The 22,922-nt window shown below is 37.9% G+C and overlaps 5 protein-coding genes, 1 long non-coding RNA gene, 1 other non-coding gene and 1 pseudogene across 11 annotated transcripts; 3 read left to right on the forward strand and 5 right to left on the reverse strand.

Annotated features, from left to right (window-relative positions):
• Positions 1 to 165: 165 nt before the first annotated feature.
• On the reverse strand, positions 166 to 1,818 carry AT2G29165 (annotated as a pseudogene; the record flags this gene model as incomplete). The annotated part of the gene is made up of 1 exon: positions 166 to 1,818.
• A 185-nt stretch (positions 1,819 to 2,003) lies between these two features.
• AT2G29170 (NAD(P)-binding Rossmann-fold superfamily protein) lies at positions 2,004 to 2,819 on the reverse strand. Its single transcript, NM_128473.4, has 2 exons — positions 2,543 to 2,819; positions 2,004 to 2,449 (listed from the first exon to the last, which is right to left on the reverse strand). The coding sequence occupies exons 1-2, from the start codon at positions 2,632 to 2,634 to the stop codon at positions 2,218 to 2,220; spliced, it is 324 nt and encodes a 107-aa protein (NP_180480.2). The 5' UTR covers positions 2,635 to 2,819; the 3' UTR covers positions 2,004 to 2,217.
• A 467-nt stretch (positions 2,820 to 3,286) lies between these two features.
• AT2G29180 (uncharacterized protein) lies at positions 3,287 to 4,189 on the forward strand. The gene is made up of 2 exons (NM_128474.4): positions 3,287 to 3,764; positions 3,877 to 4,189. The coding sequence occupies exons 1-2, from the start codon at positions 3,435 to 3,437 to the stop codon at positions 4,054 to 4,056; spliced, it is 510 nt and encodes a 169-aa protein (NP_180481.1). The 5' UTR covers positions 3,287 to 3,434; the 3' UTR covers positions 4,057 to 4,189.
• On the reverse strand, positions 3,897 to 4,064 carry AT2G08330. The gene has a single exon (NR_140320.1).
• Positions 4,166 to 8,917, reverse strand: PUM2 (pumilio 2). 2 transcript variants are annotated; one of them, NM_128475.4, is made up of 10 exons: positions 8,535 to 8,883; positions 7,802 to 8,447; positions 6,317 to 7,620; positions 6,092 to 6,233; positions 5,903 to 6,010; positions 5,574 to 5,786; positions 5,379 to 5,489; positions 5,106 to 5,300; positions 4,846 to 5,020; positions 4,166 to 4,660 (listed from the first exon to the last, which is right to left on the reverse strand). In NM_128475.4, the coding sequence occupies exons 2-10, from the start codon at positions 8,423 to 8,425 to the stop codon at positions 4,614 to 4,616; spliced, it is 2,919 nt and encodes a 972-aa protein (NP_180482.1). In that variant the 5' UTR covers positions 8,426 to 8,447; positions 8,535 to 8,883; the 3' UTR covers positions 4,166 to 4,613. The 2 variants fall into 2 exon arrangements, with proteins under 2 accessions (NP_180482.1, NP_001189630.1); NM_001202701.1 differs by having other exon boundaries at positions 4,193 to 4,660; positions 7,802 to 8,431; positions 8,535 to 8,917.
• On the forward strand, positions 4,639 to 4,869 carry AT2G08335. The gene has a single exon (NR_140321.1). It is a non-coding gene; the product is annotated as an other RNA (long non-coding RNA).
• Positions 8,918 to 9,284: 367 nt separating the features above from the next.
• On the reverse strand, positions 9,285 to 14,065 carry PUM1 (pumilio 1). Of its 2 annotated transcripts, none has more exons than NM_001336203.1 (10): positions 13,991 to 14,065; positions 12,940 to 13,545; positions 11,474 to 12,789; positions 11,240 to 11,381; positions 11,042 to 11,149; positions 10,739 to 10,951; positions 10,543 to 10,653; positions 10,268 to 10,462; positions 10,011 to 10,185; positions 9,285 to 9,883 (listed from the first exon to the last, which is right to left on the reverse strand). In NM_001336203.1, the coding sequence occupies exons 2-10, from the start codon at positions 13,537 to 13,539 to the stop codon at positions 9,837 to 9,839; spliced, it is 2,907 nt and encodes a 968-aa protein (NP_001324547.1). In that variant the 5' UTR covers positions 13,540 to 13,545; positions 13,991 to 14,065; the 3' UTR covers positions 9,285 to 9,836. The 2 variants fall into 2 exon arrangements, with proteins under 2 accessions (NP_001324547.1, NP_180483.1); NM_128476.3 differs by lacking the exon at positions 13,991 to 14,065 and adding an exon at positions 13,631 to 13,977.
• A 4,267-nt stretch (positions 14,066 to 18,332) lies between these two features.
• AT2G29210 (splicing factor PWI domain-containing protein) lies at positions 18,333 to 22,721 on the forward strand. Of its 2 annotated transcripts, NM_001336204.1 has the most exons (12): positions 18,405 to 18,530; positions 18,650 to 18,739; positions 18,902 to 19,024; positions 19,179 to 19,346; positions 19,435 to 19,509; positions 19,646 to 19,758; positions 20,078 to 20,125; positions 20,204 to 20,260; positions 20,397 to 21,077; positions 21,135 to 21,659; positions 21,751 to 21,873; positions 21,967 to 22,721. In NM_001336204.1, the coding sequence occupies exons 1-12, from the start codon at positions 18,510 to 18,512 to the stop codon at positions 22,520 to 22,522; spliced, it is 2,580 nt and encodes an 859-aa protein (NP_001324350.1). In that variant the 5' UTR covers positions 18,405 to 18,509; the 3' UTR covers positions 22,523 to 22,721. The 2 variants fall into 2 exon arrangements, with proteins under 2 accessions (NP_180484.2, NP_001324350.1); NM_128477.4 differs by having other exon boundaries at positions 18,333 to 18,530; positions 20,397 to 21,659.
• Positions 22,722 to 22,922: the final 201 nt, after the last annotated feature.

Raw genomic sequence — 22,922 nt, forward strand, 5'->3', positions numbered from 1 at the left:
CACATGTAACTGTTTTGTAGTTAACAATTATATTTGTATCTCTTCGATGTGTGATACGAATATATATAAACCAGTTACTTCACTATATAATATATCTCTTCTAAAATAAGATGATGACTTGATCACTTCCAACACTCCTCCTTGATCATGGCTTCATCGTTACGTCTAGCTCTTCTCGTAGAACTTCGAACCTTGATGTGATAAAGAGTTCCGCCTCGGTCGTTGATTGAGCAACGTTCTTCTGTTTGCTAGAATTCCAACAAAATGCACCTGATCCAGAAGTAAAGACATAGCCACTTGTATTTTTCTTGTCCTCAACTGATCTGCTCCAATTGCTTGGTCTCTCCACAACTTGCCACGTCTTGTTCTTTTCTATCATCATCAACTCTTCTCTCATGTCTTCTATCCACTTCACGTCATTCATTGCTCCCTCCAAATTTTGATCTATTTGAGCGTTTAGATCATTCCCTCCTCCTTGTTCTTCTTTTTCTTTGAATGCCGCATACACTTCTTCTCTAGATTTTTTCCAACGAATTGGAAAACTTCTATCCATCATCTTGATGTCCAAGATCTTCTTTCCTTTTAAGTCTTGAATCACACACTTGTTGTCTTCAAAGATGACTCGATATCCGTTGGATATCATTTGAGAGACACTAAGCAAATTTCTTGCTAGTTCGGGTACATAAAGTACATCTTTGATGACATGATCTCCTTTGTTTGTGGATACTCTTATATCTCCTCTGCCTTCAGACACGACCTTTCGACCATTACCAATCCTTATGGTAATTTTCTTGTTGCGGTCCAAAGTGATGAAGTGTCTAACATCTTTAGACATGTGATTGGTACATCCGCTATCTACCAACCACGTTTCTTCTCCAATTGTTGAGATCTCTTTTTCTTCAACAGCACTAAAGAGAATATGACACTCATCTTCTTCTTCATCTTCTGATTCTTCACTACTTAGATGTGCTCTTTCACCTTTTTTAAGTTTCCAATCTCTGGCTATGTGTCCTGGCTTGTCGCACACATAGCATCTTCTTTCATAGCTTCCACCTCTTTGTGAAATGCTTTCACTCTTCTTTCTGAAACAGTCTACCTCATTGTGATTGTTCCTCTTACACACGCTGCACCACATGTTGGTCTTCCCATGGCGATTTTTGTTTGCTTGTTTTCTGCTCTTGAGCCAAGCTTTTCTCCATAAAACGCACCCTCATTGATACGTTCTTCTCGGAGACTCAAGCGCTTCTCATGCGCATTCAAAGTACCTATCATCTCTGTCATAGAGAAAGTTGATAGATCCTTTGTTTGTTCAAGGACCGCAACGATGCTATCAAACTGTTGCGGTAAGGAGATAAGAACCTTTTGAACCAATTGGTAATCGGTTTTCTCTTCACCATGAACTCTTAGTTGATTACTCATATTAATCAACTTGGTTGTGAAATCATTTATGTTTTCACTCTCCTCCATCTTCAGATTCTCATATTCTCTTCTCAAGGTCTGAAGATTAATCATCTTTACTTGTGAACTTCCTTGGAACTCCATCTATTCTCTTGCGCTTGATGCCGGAGCGATTCTCGGAAATATTGAATCAGAAACTGCACTTTGAAGAATCTGAAGAGCCATCATATCCTTCATCACTTGATCATCACGCTCTCTAGTTAACGCCGGTGAGTTTTCAGACGACGAACTCAACGTAATTCCATTTTCGATAACATCCCACAACTTCCTTGTTTTCAAGATGGTTATCATCTTGATTTTCCAAAAGCCATACGATTCACCATTGAAGATTGGAATAACTTGCTGCATTGTTGTCTCCATAGCTCTGATACCATGTAGAACTTTGAACTCTCAAAGTTGTTAAGGATCGGACAACACAGATTTTACTCTGTTTTGTCTTACTCTATATTTCACTCTGTTTTTATAAAACGAAAACCACACACTTTTATTACATATACAAACTGTATTTATAGGTTTACATGACACACTTTGACTAAGGGACACGTCTCTAGAAGACAACCTAATGTAGAGACACATACACACATGTAACTGTTTTGTAGTTAACAATTATATTTGTATCTCTTCGATGTGTGATACGAATATATATAAACCAGTTACTTCACTATATAATATATCTCTTCTAAAATAAGATGATGACTTGATCACTTCCAACAAATACACAACAAAAAAATCACTTGATCTTGCTCAAAACCTTATGCATTATGCTCTTATACATAAACTTACAAGGATGTTGAGTTTTCCTTGGAAGATAGAGGCAACGTTTTCCATGAGTTTCTCTCGTTGGTCACGAGAAGAAACGTCGCATACAGAAGTGGTGACCTCAAACCCTTTAGCTTGCCATTCACGTACGCATTCTTGAAGCTGAGTTTCGTTTCTAGCACATGTGTGGACTCTTGCTCCTAACATGGCTAGTTCCTCCACCACAGCTTCCCTATTCATAACACAGTTGTATACATATTGACACGTGCAAATATGTAATATGACATATTAATGTATTCAATATTGGATTAGTAGGGGGACTGACCCGAGGCCTTTGGAGCCACCGGTAACGAGAGCGGTCATGCCTCCAAGGCTCCATCTACATTTGTCTCTCAAGTTTTCTTCTGCTTTAGCCATTTCTGGATACTATTTTCTTCAATGAAGGTCACATATTTAAGGCCAAGAGGTGGAAGACTAGTCGTGAGGGTGGCCAAAGATACTTTTACGTGAATTGTTTAACTTTGTCCTTTGAAACCCCTGTCTGAATGTCTTAGCCACCTCTGATTATGAGCCACAGACCCAAAGATATTTTCTTGGAGATCTGAATTTATGGTTGAGAAAAATTCATAATGAATGAATGAATGATAATAATGAGTAATGACGTTCGTACACAGTAAGGCCTTTTGATGTTTTTCTTAGGTTACTCAAAATAATGGGCCTCGATTAAGGGTTAAGCCCCAACTACATGGGATCGACTCATGTTTCATTGTTTGAGAAAAACTAAAGACCCCATGTAACATGGGTTGAGCTCTGTTCTGCTCTAGCCATTGTTGTGTAATGATGTATTTTGATGAGAAATGATAATGAAAAATGGCTATTTATGATGAATTAATGATACGAGGCTATGAGATTGTTTGAAGAAATTGAGGAAAGCTAACGTATCTCTTGACGTTGTGACTGTTGTGGTGGGTAGAAAAATTAGAGATCAAAGTAAACAATCTTAAGACTGTAGTTTAGTGATGATGGCGTAACTAATGATGCATAATCAAAAACTAATAGAAATATAAGGCCCACGAAAATAATATATTGGGCTTTTCTTGGCCCATCAATAATCTGTTCTCAATCTCAAGAAAACATGAACCGTTGGATGTAACCAAACAGAAGTGGGTTATGTCCAGAATCTGAAGAGATCAGAGAGTGTGGGAGTGGACGGAAAGATGTCTGCGACAACAACACCATCTCTATCTCTTTCAAATTTCAGACCAAGATTCCAAACTCCAGTTAAAGGCCACCATATATCTCCACTCTCTTGGTCTGTTTCAAGAAGAAAGATCTTGTCTTTTAGGGTTCTTCGTCTTCACCAAGAAAAAACCCAACTATGGAGAGTCTCTGCAACTCCGGAAGAAATTTCCCAAGAGATCGTTTCTTCTGATTCATCTTCTTCTTCTGGAGCAGTTGTGTCTAGTGGTGGACAAGATGGTGTTGCTTTGATTATACAAGTGCTTCTCTTTGTTGCATTTCTTGCTCTCACGGTTCTCACCATTGGTGTAAGTGTTATCCACAAAACCAATCTTATCCATAAACTATGTCAAATCAAAATACAGAACCAAACCTGAAGCCCGGTTTGTGAGTCTCTAAACCGGTTTTATTTCATTACAGGTTGTGTACATTGGAGTGACTGAGTTTCTTGGGAAGAGGGAGAGAGAGAAGTTTGAGAAAGACGAGGCAGCAAAGAAGTCTAAGAAAGGTGGGAAGAAGAAGGCAATGAGAGCCAGAGCTGGACCAAGAGGTTTTGGTCAGAAGATTGAAGATGATGACATCGACATTGATCTTGAGTGATTTTGTGTGTAGTAGAGAGACAAAGATTGATTTTGTTTGTAATGTTGCTCAGTGATTGTCACATCTATGATATGTTTCTTGTGTACCAAGCAACTTGATGGTCGATATAACAAAAATATTGCAATATTACAGAAACGAAAGAGTTACTAGTGAAATAGGAAACAAGAGTTTGATGAAACAAATTACATAGATGGAGAAAAAACTCTAAACACTAGGATTGTCCTAAAAGCATGAACATATTCTCACTTCTACACATTTGGCAATGAAAAAGCCATTCTCTTTCGTGTAAAGGAAACCCTAAAATCCTCACCATACCTCAGCCCACCTTTACACCATTCTCTGCATATTTCCTCTCTTACTCATCAGCCTAAAGTGGGATGTTTGGTTCTATGTATAGAAAAACCGTAAGCAACTACACAATTTTACAGATTTGCAGAGAAAACAAAGCTCTCCTTCACAATTTTCCCGCAGATTATTTCCGGTTTAGATTTTACCTAATTCTCAAAACGCTATGGCAGAGCCATCCACCCTAGTTAAGCTGTACAACACTTGCGGCCTTACGCCATCTGAGGCTGGGTTAGGGACTGCAAAGCCATCCTCCTCTCTGTATATGAGAAAAAACCCACTTAGAGACATTGACACGCAATATATTGTCTTTCTTTCTCCAATCCTTATAGAAGTCTCTTCAATCAAGTAAGATGATACAAATAAAACGAAGTGAAGACAATTTGAAAGGTTTATAGCAGGTAAAGGTCGAAACTTTGGAGCCAAAGAACATATTAAACATACCTCCAGCAGCAACGAGTTTTTCAACACGAGCAACGATATGCTTTCCATAAGTGTATTTCTTTAAAGCATTGAGATGCACTTTAATACGACCAAGGATCAGCTCACGCTGTTGGTCATCACATGTCTCTAAAACTTTTTGCACTACATAGTTGGCAAACTGATCCTTCATCATCGCCTAAATACAAAAGATGAAGAAGCTTATGAGCTAATAGTTTCTTTATTTTCTCCAACAATCATCTGAAAGTATGTGTTTGACAAACCTGAAGAGGCTCGTTTTCATCAGTTGTGCCCAGCATCTCATTTACCAGAAATTCCCGTTCCTCTGGCCCTCCAAAAGTCAAACATTTCTCAACAACGTTTGAAGCAAACTTCTGTTGGCTCATCTGAACAATCTTCCCCGCTAATTCCTTGATAATCACAGTACGCTCATCAGGCTTTCCGTGTTCCAATACATGCTGTCAACAAAACGTGTATTAGTTTTTAAGCAACCTATACAAAATAACCAGTTGTAGTATAACTCTTTTTTAACAAACCTGAATAACATAGTTTCCATACTGATCTTGGGCCAGCATACTAATAGTTGACATGATTTCATCCATAACCTTACTCTGAGTATCAGGGTCATGGCAGTGCTCCAATACCCTCTGCAACATAAGACGAGAAGTGTTTTACTTAGAAGCATAAGATCAAGAACTGTGTAATTTTTCTTTATTACTAAGAGCAAGAACCTGAATAACTCGGCACCCATATGGGTGAGTGGAGAGGGTCACAACATTGCCAAAGAAGGTGGAAATAATAAATTCGATGTTTTCTTCAGGCACACATTCAATACACTTTTGAACCACATGGTTCCCATTCTGATCACGTACGCATCGCATCACATGTCCATCGAGTTCTTTCACCATTTTAATTTTCTGGTCTAGATCAACCACCTCAATTGCCTAAAAGGATAAACATAACAAAACTCTTAACTGTCCTGGATCGAAGATAAGACTTATAAACATAGCAAACCATTTTGAGAATCGAAGATAGACTTAAAGAGAAGAGTAAAACATACCTTCTGAATAACACGACAACCATACATCTGTAGGCTAAGAGGCAAAACATTGTCAAAGAGTTTATCTGCCAATTCTCTTCTCTGTGGTGGGAGTCCATGCTCAAAGAACTGTAGGAAGATAAGCAAAATTCAGGAATCTCTTATCTCAACTCTAAAATAAAACCAAAGAGGAAGACTAAATAAATCTACCTTCTGAATCACATAGTTTCCAAAAACGTCAGTCATCAGGGCAAGAGCGTGTGGCATGATCTCCTCATAAACCATGTTTTTCTCATCACTTGTTGCTGTCTCGAGTTTCTGCTGAATAAACCGGCTTCCATACTGATCCGAACTGGTCATGAAAATCCCCAAGTACACGTTAGCTTGGGACAAATTGTACACAAGAAAAAAGATAAAAGACATTCAAGGGAATACCTGAACTCTACAACATGGCCAGCTATTTCAGCAAGTTCGAATCCTCTTGTTTTGTTACTTTTGAACTCTTCAAGCATTGAAGATCCAAAGCCTTCATCCAAACTAGCATCCATGTGCCAGGAACCCATTACCCCTCCTGCGTAGTTTCTTGTTGCAGAGGGATATCGCATATTAACTTCACCTCGTCTCATAGGGCTACAGGGTGACACAAGAGAATTAGGCAGAAGATGATGAGCCAATGGGCTGCCAGGATATGACCCAAATGTTGGACTCCCATAATCGGTGTGGCTGTTAGGGCTCCCGGATTTGTAAGGGACACCGTACTGTGATTTCTGTGCTCCAAGATAAGCCCTCTGGAGTTCAAGCATATTCATGTATGAATTACCCATAAAGTTCACGTCCATGGAAGGATCATTGAGAAGATCAAGCGAATCAGCATACTGATGATACATTGGATCTGCCATATGTGACTGAAGACCAGTACCTCCTCCCATCATTCGATTACTGAATCTGCCAAGATTACGTGATTCAGAGAGGTTTTGACCAGATGATACATAACCTCCACCATGAAGTCTGGAATCCATTCCAGAAAATCCCATAGCAGATGCTGCAGAAGCATTTTCATACACTGGAGAATAGTTATTAGTTCCAAGTTGGTTAGCCATCATAGAAGCTACAGCTGGATTTAATCCATAATTGTTGAGACAATAGTTTGGGCTATCAAGATGCTGGTACTGAGTAGCTACTCCACCTCCATCATTATAGGTAGATCCTTGTGCCCCTCTCAATTGTGAATTCCTCAACAAGCCAGTTGCCTTCTGGGCTTGATCAGATTTGTTTGGGAACCCATGTTGATTGACTTCGTTATGCCCACCTTGCAGTCCAAACATATAGTTCCTGACCTTTTCCACATCTTGCTCAGCCTGACCACGTTCATCTAACCCGCCACTGCCAGACAGGTTCATGCCAGATAAAGCATTGACAAGATCAGAAGACTCGTTGAGCCCACCGTTGAACGGGCTTTGATTACTTGTGTTCCTCTTATCATTTGAACTCACTCTCCCACTCCCAATGGGAGTAAGACAGGGACTAGGCACCCTAGCAATGGCCTGTGGATCTGGAGTTCCATTTCTAGACAAAGACGAACCCAGAACAGCTGCATAGCTGTATGGAGATGGTGCACCAATGCCTTGCGATGCAGATGGAGACAGATTATTCTTAGAGTCAACATTTTCATCAAAGGTATTACGACTTGCAGGACGTGAGGGCTGCTTAGTGACAGGATGTCCATGCCCCATATCAGCCTGCACAAAAAGCAATCCATCAAGTTTACATAAGCAAGAATATCTGTTGCAGAAATATACAAATACAGAGAGAATTATCTTTGAGAGAAAACATTAACAAAGTATCAAAGCATAATCAACTATAGACACCAGAAAGAAGCTAACAAGAAGCGTTGTCGTAATAAGAAGAGGTATCACCAACCTGAAAGATATCAGCAAAACTCTTCTGCTTGCCTCCAATCCCCAAACCCGGCAAACCGATCAATCCATTAGCATCCCATTCAGAAGAAGAAGCACTAGTTTTCTCAACCTCAAACTCATGCTGCTTCCTCTGATCAAAACCAGGTGGCATAGAGAATAAAGATTGACTATCATTAACTTTCCTCCTATCCCCAACACCACCTAAAACATTACTACTCCCTTTAAGCCTCTGAGCAACCCTCAAATCCTCCCTAGACATCAAAGGCGGTGGCAACCTCGGATTCAACTTCATATTAGCATAGTAATAAGACAAGTAAGCCGGATCTTTCCTAAACTCCTCATCATCGCCACCAAACCCATTACCCTTGTTGCCTCCACCAAACTCCAAAAAAGGAGCCCCACCTCCGCCGCTAAAAAGCCCTCCAGCAGCACTAACAGAACCATCAACAGTCGGTGGAGCAGAGCCACTCCTATACAAATTAAGCTCTCTCTCAAGCTCATCAGCTTCTACTTGCCTTCTCTGCTGCTCACCAAGTAATACTCCAATCTCTTTCTCATAATCATCCCCAAAAGATGAATCTTCGTTCCCTCTATGCATCGGTCTTCTCCCCAGTTCCGGTATCATTATCACCTAAACAACAAAAACCCTATAACCACTTTATCAGATTGTACTCATATACACTAAACTCTTCAGGAAAAGAAACATAAAAATCATAAAGATCAAAACTTTATACCTCAATATATACAATCCTCGAAATACTCTGTTGTAGAACTAAACCCAAAGATCAAAACTTCATTAAGCGATACTCAAATCCATCCTGAGATTGTATCGAAGCTTTGATTTTTCATGTCACTGTTTGTTTTAAAGTAAAGACTTTTAGACAGAGAGATAGAAAAATGGGTTTTATAGTGTTGACGAAAAATCCGATACTGAGCCTATCGACAGAAGAGTTGAAGAAGAAGAAGATCGAGAGAGAAAGAGAGTGAGAGAGATAGAAATGGAAGGAAGAATTGAGATTAATAATTGTTGGTATTGTTTTGCATAAGGAAACCCTAACATTTCGGAGTCCCTTAAATACAGAGACACATGACACATTCTTGTTAAACGACAACACTTAAGGCAATGTAAGAAAATCACACTTTGTCTCTTTCTCCCTTGAGAACCTTCTCTTCCCACAAGAGTCTTCTTGCCACTTAAGCTTGTTCAGCGACTTAAAGAGAAGTTTTTCCTGCTTCATCTTTTCATCTTCTTCTTCTGAAGCAATTGTGTCAAGTGGTGGTCAAGATGGTGTTGCTTTGATTATACAAGTGCTTCTCTACTCTTCTCATCTCTGTGTACATTGGAGTGACTGAGTTTCTTGGGAAGAGTAAAGACTAAAGAGAGAGGTTTGAGAAAGATAAAGCATCGAAGAAGTCTAAGAAAGGTGGCCAAAAGAAGGCAATGTGAGCCAAAACTGGACCAAGAGGTTCATAAGATTAAAAATTGATTGTGAATGATTCTATTCCACTGTGTGCAGAGAGACCAAGATTGATTTTGTTTGTAAGGTTGCTATGTGATTGTTACATCTATGATACGTTACCAATCAACTGGATCGATATAAACAAGAAGATTGCAAACTAGCCGAAACGAAAAAGTTCCTCGTGAAATAGGAAACAAGAGTTTGATGAAACAAATTACATAGATGGAGAAAAAAAAACTCTAAACTGGGATTGTCCTAAAAGCATGAACACATATTCTCACTTCTACACATTTGGCAATGAAAAAGCCATTCTCTTTTGTGTGAAGGAAACCCTAAAATCCATCTTTACACCATTCTCTGCCTTTTTATCTCTCACTCATCAGCCTAAAGAGGGATGTTTCGTTCTATGTATAGAAAAACCGTAAGCAAACTACACAATTTTACAGATTTAGCAGAGAAAACAAAGCTCTCCTTCACAATTTCCCCGCAGATTATTTCCGGTTTAGATCTTACCTAATTCTCAAAACGCTACGGCAGCCCCATCCACCCTAGTTAAGCTGTACATTACTTAAGGTCTTAAGCCATCTGGGGCTGGGTTAGGGACTGCAAAGCCATTCTCCTCTCTGCATATAAGAAAAGAACCACTTAGAGACAATGAAATGTCATAAAAATGCTTATTTTGTCTCTCTTTCTCAAATAAATGCAGTAAATGCAATGTGCTCATAGAAGAGAAGAGGAACATATACATACCTCCAGCAGCAACGAGTTTTTCAATACGCGCAACGACATGCTTTCCATAAGTGTACTTTTTTAAAGCAGTAAGATGCACTTTGATGCGAGTAAGTATCAGCTCACGTTGTTGGTCATCACAGGTCTCCAAAACTTTCTGCACTACATAGTTTGCGAACTGATCCTTCATCATCGCCTATATACCAAGAAGAAGAAGCTATGAGCTAATAGTTTCTTTATTTCCCCCGACAATCATCTGAAATAAAGGTTTGACAGACCTGAAGAGGCTCGTTTTCATCAGTTGTTCCCAGCATCTCATTCACAAGCAATTCTCGTTCCTCAGGACCTCCAAAAGTCAAACATTTCTCAACAACGTTTGATGCGAACTTCTGCTGGCTCATCTGAACAATCTTCCCCGCCAATTCTTTGATTATCACAGTGCGCTCATCAGGCTTTCCATGCTCCAGCACATGCTGTCCACAAAACATGTATCAGTTTTGAGCAAAGTATAAAAAATCACCAGAAGGAGTAAAACTCATATCTTTTTACAAACCTGAACAACATAGTTTCCATACTGATCTTGGGCCAGCATACTAACAGTGGACAGGATTTCTTCCATAACCTTACTCTGTGTATCAGGGTCATGGCAGTGTTCCAATACTCTCTGCAACAGGAGATGAAAAAGAGTTTTACATAGAAGCATAAGATCAAAAAAGGTGTCATCTTTCTCAATCACCAATAGCAAGAACCTGAATAACACGGCACCCATATGGGTGAGTGGAGAGGGTCACCACATGGCCAAAGAAAGTTGAAATAATAAACTCGATGTTTTCTTCAGGCACACATTCAATACACTTTTGAACCACATGGTTCCCATTCTGATCACGTACACATCGCATTACATGTCCATCAAGTTCTTTCACCATTTTAATTTTCTGGTCTAGATCAACCACCTCAATTGCCTAAAAAGGTAAACATATGAAAAATAATGAAACTCTTAACTGTTCTTGAGAATGGAGAGAACAGTAAAACAGGTGGGAACTAGACTTTACCTTCTGGATGACACGGCAACCATACATCTGTAAGCTAAGAGGCAAAACATGGTCAAAGAGTTTCTCTGCCAATTCTCTCCTCTGTGGCGGGAGTCCATGCTCAAAGAACTGTAGGAAGATAAGCAAAATTCAGGAATCACTCATCTTACTATGGCTTAACTTCAAAATAAAACCAAAGAGGAAGACTAAATAAATTACCTTCTGAATCACATAGTTTCCAAAAACGTCAGTCATCAGGACAAGAGCTTGTGGCATGATCTCCTCATAGACCATGTTTTTCTCATCAGTTGTTGCTGTCTCGAGTTTCTGCTGAATAAAGCGGCTTCCATATTGATCCGAACTGGTCGGTCATGCCATGAAAATCCCCAAGTACGCGTTAGCTTGGGAAAAATTGTAAACAAGAGAAAATGTAAAAGACTTTCAAGGAAATACCTGAACTCCACAACATGGCCAGCTATTTCAGAAAGTTCAAATCCTCTTGTTTTGTTACTTTTGAACTCTTCAAGCATTGAAGATCCAAAGCCTTCATCAAAACTAGCATCCATGTGCCAAGAACCCATTAACCCTCCCGAATAATTTCTTGTTGCAGAAGGAAATCGCATATTAACTTCATCCCGTCTCATAGGGCTATAAGGTGACATAAGAGAGTTTGGCATACCATGATGAGCCAATGGGCTGCCAGGATATGACATATTAGACCCAAATGTTGGACTCCCATAATAGCTATGGCTGTTAGGGCTCCCGGATTTGTAAGGGACACCATACTGTGATTTCTGAGCTCCAAGATAAGCCCTCTGGAGTTCAAGCATATCCATGTATGATGAACCACCCATAAAGTTCCTATCCATGGAAGGATCATTGAGAAGATCAAGTGAATCAGCATACTGATTATACATTGGGTCTACCATATGTGACTGGAGACCAGCACCTCCTCCCATCATTCGATTACTGAATCTGCCAAGATTACGTGATTCAGAGAGGTTTTGACCAGAAGATACAAAGCCTCGTCCATGATGTCTAGAGTCCATTCCAGAAAATCCCAAAGCGGATACATTATCATACATTGGAGCAAAGTTATTGTTCCCAAGTTGGTTAGCCATCATAGAGGCTACAGCTGGATTTAATGCGTAATTGTTGAGACAATAATTTGGGCTATCAAGTTGCTGGTAAGGATTAGCTAATCCAACTCCACCATTATAGGCAGATCCGTGTGGCCCTCTCAATTGTGAATTCCTCAACGAGCCAGTTGCCTTATGGGCTTGATCAGATTTGTTTGGGAACTCATGTTGATTGACTTCGTTATGCCCACCTTGCAGTCCAAACATATAGTTCCTGACCTTTTCGACATCTTGCTCAGCCTGACTCCGATCATCTAACCCAACACTGCATGACAGGTTCAAGCCAGATAAAGCATTGACAAGATCAGAAGACTCGTTGAGACCAGAGGTAACACCATTGAATGGGCTCTGGTTACTTGTGTTCCTCTTATCATTTGAACTCATTCTTCCACTCCCAATGGGAGTAAGACAGGGACTAGGCACCCTAGCAATGGCCTGTGGATCTGGAGTTCCATTTCTAGACAAAGAAGAGCCTAGAACAGCTGCATAGCTGTATGGAGATGGTGCACCAATGCCTTGTGATGCAGACGGAGACAGATTATTATTAGAGTCAACATTTTCATCAAAGGTATTACGACTTGCAGGACGTGAGGGCTGTTGTGCGACAGGATGTCCATGCCCCATATCAGCCTGCACAAAAGCAATACACCAAGTTTACATAAGGAAGAATATCAAGGAGAAATATACACAACACACACACAGAGAAAACATTAGCAAAGCGTCAAAGCATAATCAACTATAGACAACCAAAAGAAGTAAATAAGAAGAGGTATCACCAACCTGAAAGATATCAGCAAAACTCTTCTGCTTGCCTCCAAGTCCCAAACCCGGTAAACCAATCAATCCATTAGCATCCCATTCAGAAGCAGAAGCACCAGTTTTCTCACCTTCAAAACCCGGTGGCATAGAGAACAAAGATCGATTATCATTAACTTTTCTCCTATCCCCAACACCACCTAACACATTATTACTCCCTTTAAGCCTCTGAGCAACCCTCAAATCCTCCCTAGACATCAAAGGCGGTGGCAACCTCGGATTCAACTTCATATTAGCATAGTAATAAGACAAGTAAGCCGGATCTTTCCTAAACTCCTCATCATCACCACCAAACCCATTACCCTTATTAACACCACCAAACTCCAAAAAAGGAGCCCCACCTCCGCCGCTAAAAAGCCCTCCGGCAGCACTAACAGAACCATCAACAGTCGGTGGAGCAGAGCCACTTCTAAACAAGTTAAGCTCTCTCTCAAGCTCATCAGCTTCTACTTGCCTTCTCTGCTGCTCACCAAGCAATACTCCAATCTCTTTCTCATAATCATCCCCAAAAGATGAATCTTCGTTACCTCTATGCATCGGTCTTCTCCCTAGTTCCGGTATCATTGTCACCTAAACAACAAAAAACCCAAAATCAATTCAATAGTTTATACTCACACCATTACGAAAAAAAATCATAAAGATCAAAACTTTATACCTCAAATATATACAATCCCCAAAATTCTCTGTTTTTAGAACTAAACCCAAAGATCAAAACTTTATTAAGCGATACTCAAACCCATTCGATGATTTGATTATTTTTTCTGGTTACTGTTTGTTTTAAAAATAAAGAACCCTAACAAAGACTTTAGATTGAGAGAGATAGGAAAATGTGGGTTTTATAGTGTTGACGGAATAATACGACGGCGATGCAAGAACCTTAGGGTTTTTGTTCCTTTTTTTTTATGATTATCTTTGGAAATTAAAAATTACGGCGAAATAATATTAGGGTTGGTTTGACTTAGCGATTGCACAAAGGAATATAAAAAAACATTATGAAAATTGGAAGATAACAAACCTTATTTTTCTCGTTGGAACTGTTTTGAGATCTTTTGGCTTTATGTTTCAGTTTGGGTTTTAGAGCAGAGACCTTTACCAAAGTACAACACTTCTAGATGACAAGGATCTTTAGGTTTTTATTTTAGTTCAAAATTAGTATATTATAGATTAATTTTTGTGTAACTTTATTTGTTTTATCAATACCACAATTTTGGAACATTTCTCAAAGTACCTTAAAGTTTTATGTTTACTAAAAGTTTCTAATTTTTTTAGGTGGAAATGTTCCTAAATCAAATATGACTTGTTTCTAAAATTTTATACACTTTTTAAACCCAACATTTTTGGGGCTATTTAAAATTTTAAAGATTTTATGATAATTAAAAAGGAATAAATTAGCGCGCTCAATAATAAAAGAGAACTAGATCATAACTCGTGCTGTACAGCACGAACATTAATATTTTGTATAAATTAAATTGTATACTTTGTTTGAATTACATAAGAAATAGTATAATATAAAAGTGATGCCATAATATTTTTCAATGTTTTTACTATTTGCATATAATGCTGCATTGAATTGACTTTGTTTAAAAATGTTATTTTTATAATAAATACAACATATGTAGTTTTAAGTAAATGTGTAAAATTTGTATACAAGTTGTTTTGGTAAGAAACATGTTTCCTTTGTATTAAAGGGTCTAATTTTTGGCCTAACTTAGAATTAGTCTTTGTATAGTATTTGGATTATATTTGTGGACCTAATTGAGGCCTATATTAGATTATCTTTGATAGGGCTGACGAAAAAACGGACCCAATAACCAACTCAATACCCGAACCAAAAAAACGGGTTAGGGCGGGTTAAAATTTTAGGAAATTTCCTTATTGGGTAGAGTTTTAGTAAACCCGTGGATATCCGATTGGTCTGGAAATTACCTGGTACAAAACAAAGTATTCAAAAACCCAAACATTAATTTAATATCCAAAATATTAATTATATTTAATCGTAATATTATCTAATTATCTAAGATTATAATTATAAATTTAAATATGTCAATTAATTTTGGACCTAAATATCCAAAACAACTAAACTATTCAAAAATGATTTGTTATGTTTGTCAAAATTTTGTAAAATATATTCAAATATAATTAAATTTATTAAAACTTAACAAATTTAAAAGTTTTTTTTGTTTGGAGACCCGCTATGTACATACAAATTTCCAGTTTCTATTTTTTTTTGGATATTTTTAGGGTCTGAAACTTTTTATCCAAACTGACCCAAACCCAACTGGATCCGACCCGAACCAGAACCAAATATTTAGAATTATTCTATTGGATAGTAAATCATATACCCATTAATCCCAAACCCGAACGGGTTCTACCAGAACTCGAATGGGTTACTCGTATGCCCAACCCTATTCTCTGATTTAATTATCTAAAAACTCCCAAAAAAAACATATGTTTTGCTGACTACTTTTTATTCAAAAAAATGTACATCCTCTTCTACCAAAATCATTTCATAAGACATCCCAAAACCCTTGGAATAATGATTTTATGAATGAAGAATCCTAATTTGTATATACCAAGAGGTTTTAAAAAGTTTTAAGTTTTTATTTCTAATGGCATACCTATGTAATTACTTACAAAAAATAAGGTTACATTTAAAATGCTTATTTATAATTTTTGATAAGTGTGTATGTGAGAAGGTACGGACATCGTGATGGTAATCTGCTTATTTATAATTTTAACTTGCAGTATACCACATGTAGGCTTATATTTTATTTAAACTAAAAATTTTTATTGTAAAGATGATTATAAATATATGATATTATTTTATTTGATTTTAAATGTATAGTAAACTGCGAGTTGTATATGTTTTGTTGATATTATTTATATTGTTTAGTGTTTAAAATTATACACTTGTATTTTGATTGTTAATTTTAGAGTTTCACATGTAGTATACCATCTTGTATTAATATCGATTTAAACCCGTCAATTCTAGGATTTTCTATCTTGTATTAAAAATTGAATCACATCATACACATAAAAAAATCTAATATGTTATTAATTATTGTAGTATATAAGATTATAAATTTTTAAAATAATATGTATGAAATTGAATATAAATATTCAAATTATGACCCAGTATTCAGTAGAAAATTTTCTTAAATCTATTTTTGACCCGTTATAATATTTTTTCATGTATTGAACAGTTTATATTAGTTTTTAAAAATTCAAATTATGGCATATGCGAAAAAACTCTAATTATTTTTTTATAACGATGATATTATTTTTTCGCCAAAATAGAATCATATAAAGATGAGAGGTGAACTATAATAATTAATAAAAAATTAATATGATAATTTAGATATCAAATCTAATTTGTTGATTTTAATTGGTTACTTTTTTGGAAATTAATAATGTATTTTGTTTTTTAATTAAATTTAATTAATTAAATTAGTATTTGACTTAATTATTAAAGAGATGAATTAATTTACTCTTTAAATTTTATTTCTAATGGCATACTTATGTAATTACTTACAAAAAATAAGGTTATATTTAAAATGTACTTCCTAAATAATATAGTAGGATTTCTTAATTAGGAAAATGACAAAAAAATATTATATTTACCTCTTAACTTTTGAGATTTTATTTAAATTTATGAAAGTTTTGCTTTTTTTTCAGCGGAGATGTTAGGCGAAACTTACATTATTTTCTTGTCAGCAAAGATTTGGTGAATTCGTTAATTCGATGATGATAACGTTAGTGACGGTTGCAAAAATGTTTCTGTTTTTACGGTTTTTTGATTCATGTAGAGGCAAAGTTTGTTTGTAATTGGAAAGAAAAAATAAATTAAATAACGAATCTTAAAAAGTCTTCCAAGTTGATTTTTTTCTTTACTGACATAAATTTTGCTTTATATATCATACAAATACGTCAAAGTCCATAATTTCGATGATGGTGATGACAAAAGAAAATATGTTATTATCTTTTGCATGACATGCCCTCATATATGAAACTGAAACACAGAGTTATGAGCTCATCTATATATACATTTTTGCTGCTACTTTGTGAAATAAATACTGGAGTTGGGATTTATTTACAACGGCTGCCACTGGCATTTAATAATTGTTTTTGATAATTAGAAAGAAAATCTTCTAATTAAATATTTGACATTTAACAATCTTCCCAAAATCTCTCAACCTTAACTACACGATTAATTACTAAAATAAAACTTCTAAAATATTTAATATCATTTAATTACTACAAAATTATCATTTTTGATATTGCTTTTCTGCATGATTATAATCATCAAACCGTAGAGATATTTGATAGCATTTAATTACTACAAAATTACAAAATATTTAGACAATAATTCATAAACATATCATAAATAAAATCAACATTAATAAAATAAATGAGTTTTTTTTAGAGGACGGGTTGGCGGGACGAGTTTGGCAGGACGTTATTTAATAACAATTGTAAACTATACAATAAAAATATTTTATAGATAGATAAAATTTACAAACTTTTATATATATTAATTAAAAAAATAAATTGTTTCCGCGGTGTACTGCGGGTTAAAATCTAGTCTAATACAATATTAGAGATAACTATAGTCATTGCTCTCATTTTTCCATTTGCATACTTATATGTTCTCAATTCTCATACCTACCTTATATTGTGTGCCCATACACCTTCCATGCGCACTTGTTGTCCACACAAATTACGATCAAACAACTGTTATATAGTTTCCACCCACACTTTCACCTATGGTTTAAGAAACATAAGTTACTCTAATGTAGTAGGACGAGTTGACCAAACCTAACTCCTTCATTTTGTTGCACCAACCCATATTTTTACCGAGTAATGCACACCCCAAAACTTATAATCATAGTCATCTTCCTTTCACGTCCCATAAGGTTCACATTGATTACTCTAATCTATTTCACTTTCAAGATTACCACCACATGTAACTTTTCCATTCCTTTTCCACATTTATCTCTTAAACCTCAAACACTTTCAAGTTTCATCTTCTCTCTCTCTTATTAACTTCATCTACCAACCCTACTTAACCTAAAACCATTTTCAATTGCTTAATCAGTCCACACAATGCACATAAATTTCCGTGACCACACTGTTCGTTTTAGAAGAAAAAAACCACTTCCAAAATTGCATATGTACCAATAAGATAAAATGTTTTACTCATTCAAATAGACCTACGAGATTAATTAAGACTAGGTTTGCTTTGGGCTAAAACTGGCCCATAAGCTATGGCAATTGAAACCAATCAGATTACAAAAAAGGCTTGTCAAGAAGATGAGACCGAACATGTTCCAATAAATGGCAATAACGTAATTCTCAAAACCTCTGAGGGTAACAATGGAAAAACAAAATGAAGTGAGTCCGATATAGCTAGGGCTCGTTAAAAACTCTTCAAAATCTCTGTGGAAGCCCCATTTTCACATCTAAATCTCACAAATCTCTCTCAAGCTTCGATCTTTCTTCTAGAGACGAGCTAGTGCTTCCACAAACCCTAAACTATGTCCGGCGGTTTCTTCCGGGTTAGTTTTCCGATCAATTTTCTCAATTGATCTCTCATCTTTTAGATCCAGATCGATGCAATTCAAAAGTTTTGTTGAAGTTCCCATGGTTTAATAACTTCTTTGTTTTGAGCTTTTAGGGTACTTCCGCCGAGCAGGATACTCGGTTTTCTAACAAGCAAGCTAAATTGATGAAAAGCCAGAAATTTGCTCCGGAGTTAGAGAATCTGGTGAGTTTTCTCTTTGTGTACTCGTCCATTTTAACGATTTGTGAATTCGTAGCTTGAATTTACTTAATTGAGATTCGATTACCAGATAATTCGATACATATGTTACTATGAAATTAAGTTTGGGGAGGGCTTAATGATGTCTTCTACTTGCCTTGGTGTTAGGTGGATATCACTAAAGTGAAGATGGATGTTATGAAACCTTGGATTGCGACTAGAGTCACTGAGCTTCTTGGTATTGAAGATGAAGTGCTGATTAACTTTATCTATGGTCTGCTTGACGGGAAGGTAAGCTCATTACTGAGATTTTATTTTTCTGAGCTTTTTATTCGACTGTTAATAAGTGACAGAGGGGTAGTATGATTTCGTAGCCCATGCCATTGATACAAGTGATTTTTTTTTGTTGGACTAATATGTAATTGAACGTTCACTATGTATGTAGGTAGTGAATGGTAAGGAGATTCAGATAACGCTAACTGGATTCATGGAGAAAAATACTGGCAAATTTATGAAAGAACTTTGGACACTTCTTCTAAGCGCACAGAATAATCCAAGTGGTGTTCCACAGCAGTTTTTAGATGCTAGAGCTGCTGAAACAAAGAAGAAACAGGTATTCTTGGGAACTCATTCTGAAGTTAGTTTGGTGAACGACTTGTCTCTGTCCTACTGTTTCATGATTATTATCCTTTATGTGGCAGGAAGAAGCAAATGAAATAATGAAGAAGAGGGAGGGAGATAAGAAGAACATTGAGCACGATATATTGAGGAAAATAGTAAGACGTTCTTATTCATGCTAGAGTTTCAGCTTTAGAGATGCTCTTCTGGTTTTAACATTCGCCTGTTCTTTCATGTTATTCAGATAGCTTCTGCAATTATTAGGGTTCATGTGCTTTACCTCAACTACTGTAGGACAGCGGTGTAGAACATAAGGAGACAAATGGCATGGATGCAAAACCTTCAAGAGATCGTCCAGAGGATGGGAGAAGGGCTGACGAGAAGAATGGTGTAAAAGAAAGGAGAAGGTAGAGTTCTCTTAATGCCTATGATTTCATAGCTACTCTCTACTCATCGCTGTATTCCCTTGTGTACTTTATTATTGATTGAGTTCATCCTTCTAGTCTACTCATAACTTTGTACGTTGATTTTCTCTATAAGAACTCGTGGGCATGAGTTGTTCAAGTATTTCTATAAATGACTGTTCTGGGTCTTCTAGTCTTTTAGCATTTTTAGGTATGCTACTGGTACTTTGCATGTGCATTTGGTTTGCTGGTGGTCCAGGAATTTGTTTGTGGCCAAGATTATTATGTAAGTGGGTTCTGACATTGCCTCCACTTGATGCAGGGATCTGATACCTCCACGTCGCGGAGATGCATCCCGCTCACCCCTTAGGTGACTCTTCAATAGTTTTGTTTTTTCTAATACAATTTGCTTATATGTGCAAGTATATATTGATTGGTTGCTTTACAGAGGGTCACGTTCTAGGTCAATCAGCAAAACAAATTCAGGCTCGAAAAGTTATTCTGGGTATGTAGCCTTCTGCAATTGTTTTTCTTAATCCAAAGAAATTGTAGCCTGTGATGTGTAGCTAGCTAGTTCTGTATCTATTATTTTCTGTAAATCCTAGTGCAGTTTTTGCTAATGCTGTCTACTTTTATAACAGCGAACGGAAATCCAGGAGCACATCTCAATCATCAGATGCCTCCATCTCACCTAGAAAGCGAAGATTGTCGAATTCAAGACGTAGATCCAGATCACGTTCCGTGCGTAGGTCTCTGTCTCCTCGGCGACGTAGGATACACTCTCCTTTCAGAAGCAGGTCGCGGTCACCTATTAGACGTCACAGGCGACCTACGCATGAGGGACGCCGTCAATCACCAGCCCCTTCAAGACGTCGCCGTTCTCCATCCCCACCTGCTAGACGGCGCAGGTCACCATCCCCACCTGCTAGACGGCGCAGGTCACCATCACCACCTGCTAGACGGCACAGGTCTCCAACACCACCTGCAAGGCAGCGCAGGTCACCATCGCCCCCTGCTAGGCGTCACCGTTCTCCACCGCCAGCTAGGCGGCGTAGGTCTCCTTCACCGCCAGCTAGGCGGCGTAGGTCTCCTTCACCGCCAGCTAGGCGGCGTAGGTCTCCATCTCCACTCTACAGGCGTAACAGGTCTCCATCTCCACTCTATAGGCGTAACAGGTCACGGTCACCGCTGGCTAAGCGGGGAAGGTCTGACTCACCAGGGAGGTCTCCGTCACCAGTGGCTAGGCTCAGGGATCCCACTGGGGCAAGATTGCCTTCACCATCCATTGAGCAAAGATTGCCTTCACCACCCGTTGCACAAAGGTTGCCTTCACCACCCCCTAGGCGTGCAGGATTACCTTCACCACCCCCTGCGCAAAGGTTGCCTTCACCACCCCCTAGGCGTGCAGGATTACCTTCACCAATGAGGATTGGAGGATCTCATGCAGCCAATCACCTGGAATCACCATCACCCAGCTCATTGTCCCCTCCTGGTAGGAAAAAAGTGTTACCATCTCCACCTGTTAGAAGACGCAGGTCACTGACACCTGACGAAGAGCGAGTCTCCCTGTCACAAGGTGGACGCCATACTTCCCCTTCACATATCAAGCAAGATGGATCTATGTCACCTGTTAGGGGTCGAGGTAAATCTTCTCCTTCATCTCGACATCAGAAAGCGCGCTCTCCTGTTCGGCGCAGATCACCAACACCTGTCAACCGGCGAAGTCGAAGATCTTCATCTGCTTCACGATCACCTGATAGACGCAGGAGACGGTCTCCATCTTCGAGCAGATCTCCTTCTAGGTCGCGATCACCTCCTGTTCTTCATAGATCTCCTTCTCCACGTGGAAGAAAACATCAGAGAGAGAGAAGATCTCCTGGGCGTCTATCTGAAGAACAAGATAGGTATGGTCTTCATGACTCCATTTACTATAATCTTCTTCTTATCTGTACTTGTTAACTCCTTGACCCTCTGTCTGCTTTCGCATTGTGACAGGGTTCAAAATTCCAAGCTGTTAAAGAGAACTTCAGTGCCTGATACTGACAAGAGGAAACAATTACCAGAGAAGTTGCTAGAAGTTGGGCGTGTAGAACATTATAAGGAGCAGGAGAGAAAGAGGTGCATTTTGTTTCTTTTCATTTTCCAAATGATTTTCGTTTGACTTCAAATATCAAGGTCTGATAAATGTTGGTCTATTCAACTTCTTAACAGTGATAAGTTGTCAGAGAAGCGATCTGTTCACAGACACCATGGTTCACAGATGTCCCCAGTAGAAAATTCAGAAGGAAGGAGTCGGCCTGTTTCTAGTAAAGTGAAAGACAGTGAGCAGGTTGAGAAAGAGGATAACAGCGACCTGGATGCAAACCTTTCCTGTGATTCTAAGGATACCATCAGACATCAAATTAAGGATAAAAATAGAAGAAAGAATAAAAGGTCTTCAAGGGAAGAAGTATCTTCAGATGATAATGGCAGTTCTGATTCCGACGTAGATGATAGGAAGGAGGCTAAAAGGAGGAGGAAGGAGGAGAAGAAAACGAGAAAGGAGGAGAAGAAACGTAGGCGAGAGGAGAGACATCGTAAAAGGGAAGAACGTCGTGGTGGAAAGGAGAAGCATAAGAAACAAGAGCTTTCTGATACTTCAGAAGGTGAAGTTGAGGCCCGTCCTAAGATTAAAAAAGGGGAGGAATCTGATCCAAAGAGGCTTGAAATTGAGTTGCGAAACAAAGCACTCGAGTCATTGAAAGCAAAGAAGGGCATTAGCCACTAAGTCCCTTGTCCAGCGTTATTTGAACATCATCTTTTATGATACTATCCCTTGCTAGATTTATGAACATCATCTTATGTTGTGTTTTTTCTTACATGTTCCAAACTTTCTTATGTGGTCTGTTTGTTGGTGGCAGCAAAATTGGACAAGTGACAATTATGATAGCAAAATTGGACAAGTGACAATTATGATAGCAAAATTGTTTCTTGCATTGGGTGGTCCCTTTATGTTAACATAAGCTTTAAAAAACCATTTAGGTTAATATAAGCTAACAAAAAAAACCCAAGAGATGTTTTCATGGAAAATATTCCTGTATATGATGAAGTCATGATATAAGTTTCGTAGCTATGTATCCTAAACTGACATAACAAAATATCATTTAGATTTTAAATAGATCAAAGAT

Source organism: Arabidopsis thaliana, chromosome 2 (assembly GCF_000001735.4).
Source record: "Arabidopsis thaliana chromosome 2, partial sequence".
Lineage (NCBI taxonomy): Eukaryota > Viridiplantae > Streptophyta > Magnoliopsida > Brassicales > Brassicaceae > Arabidopsis > Arabidopsis thaliana.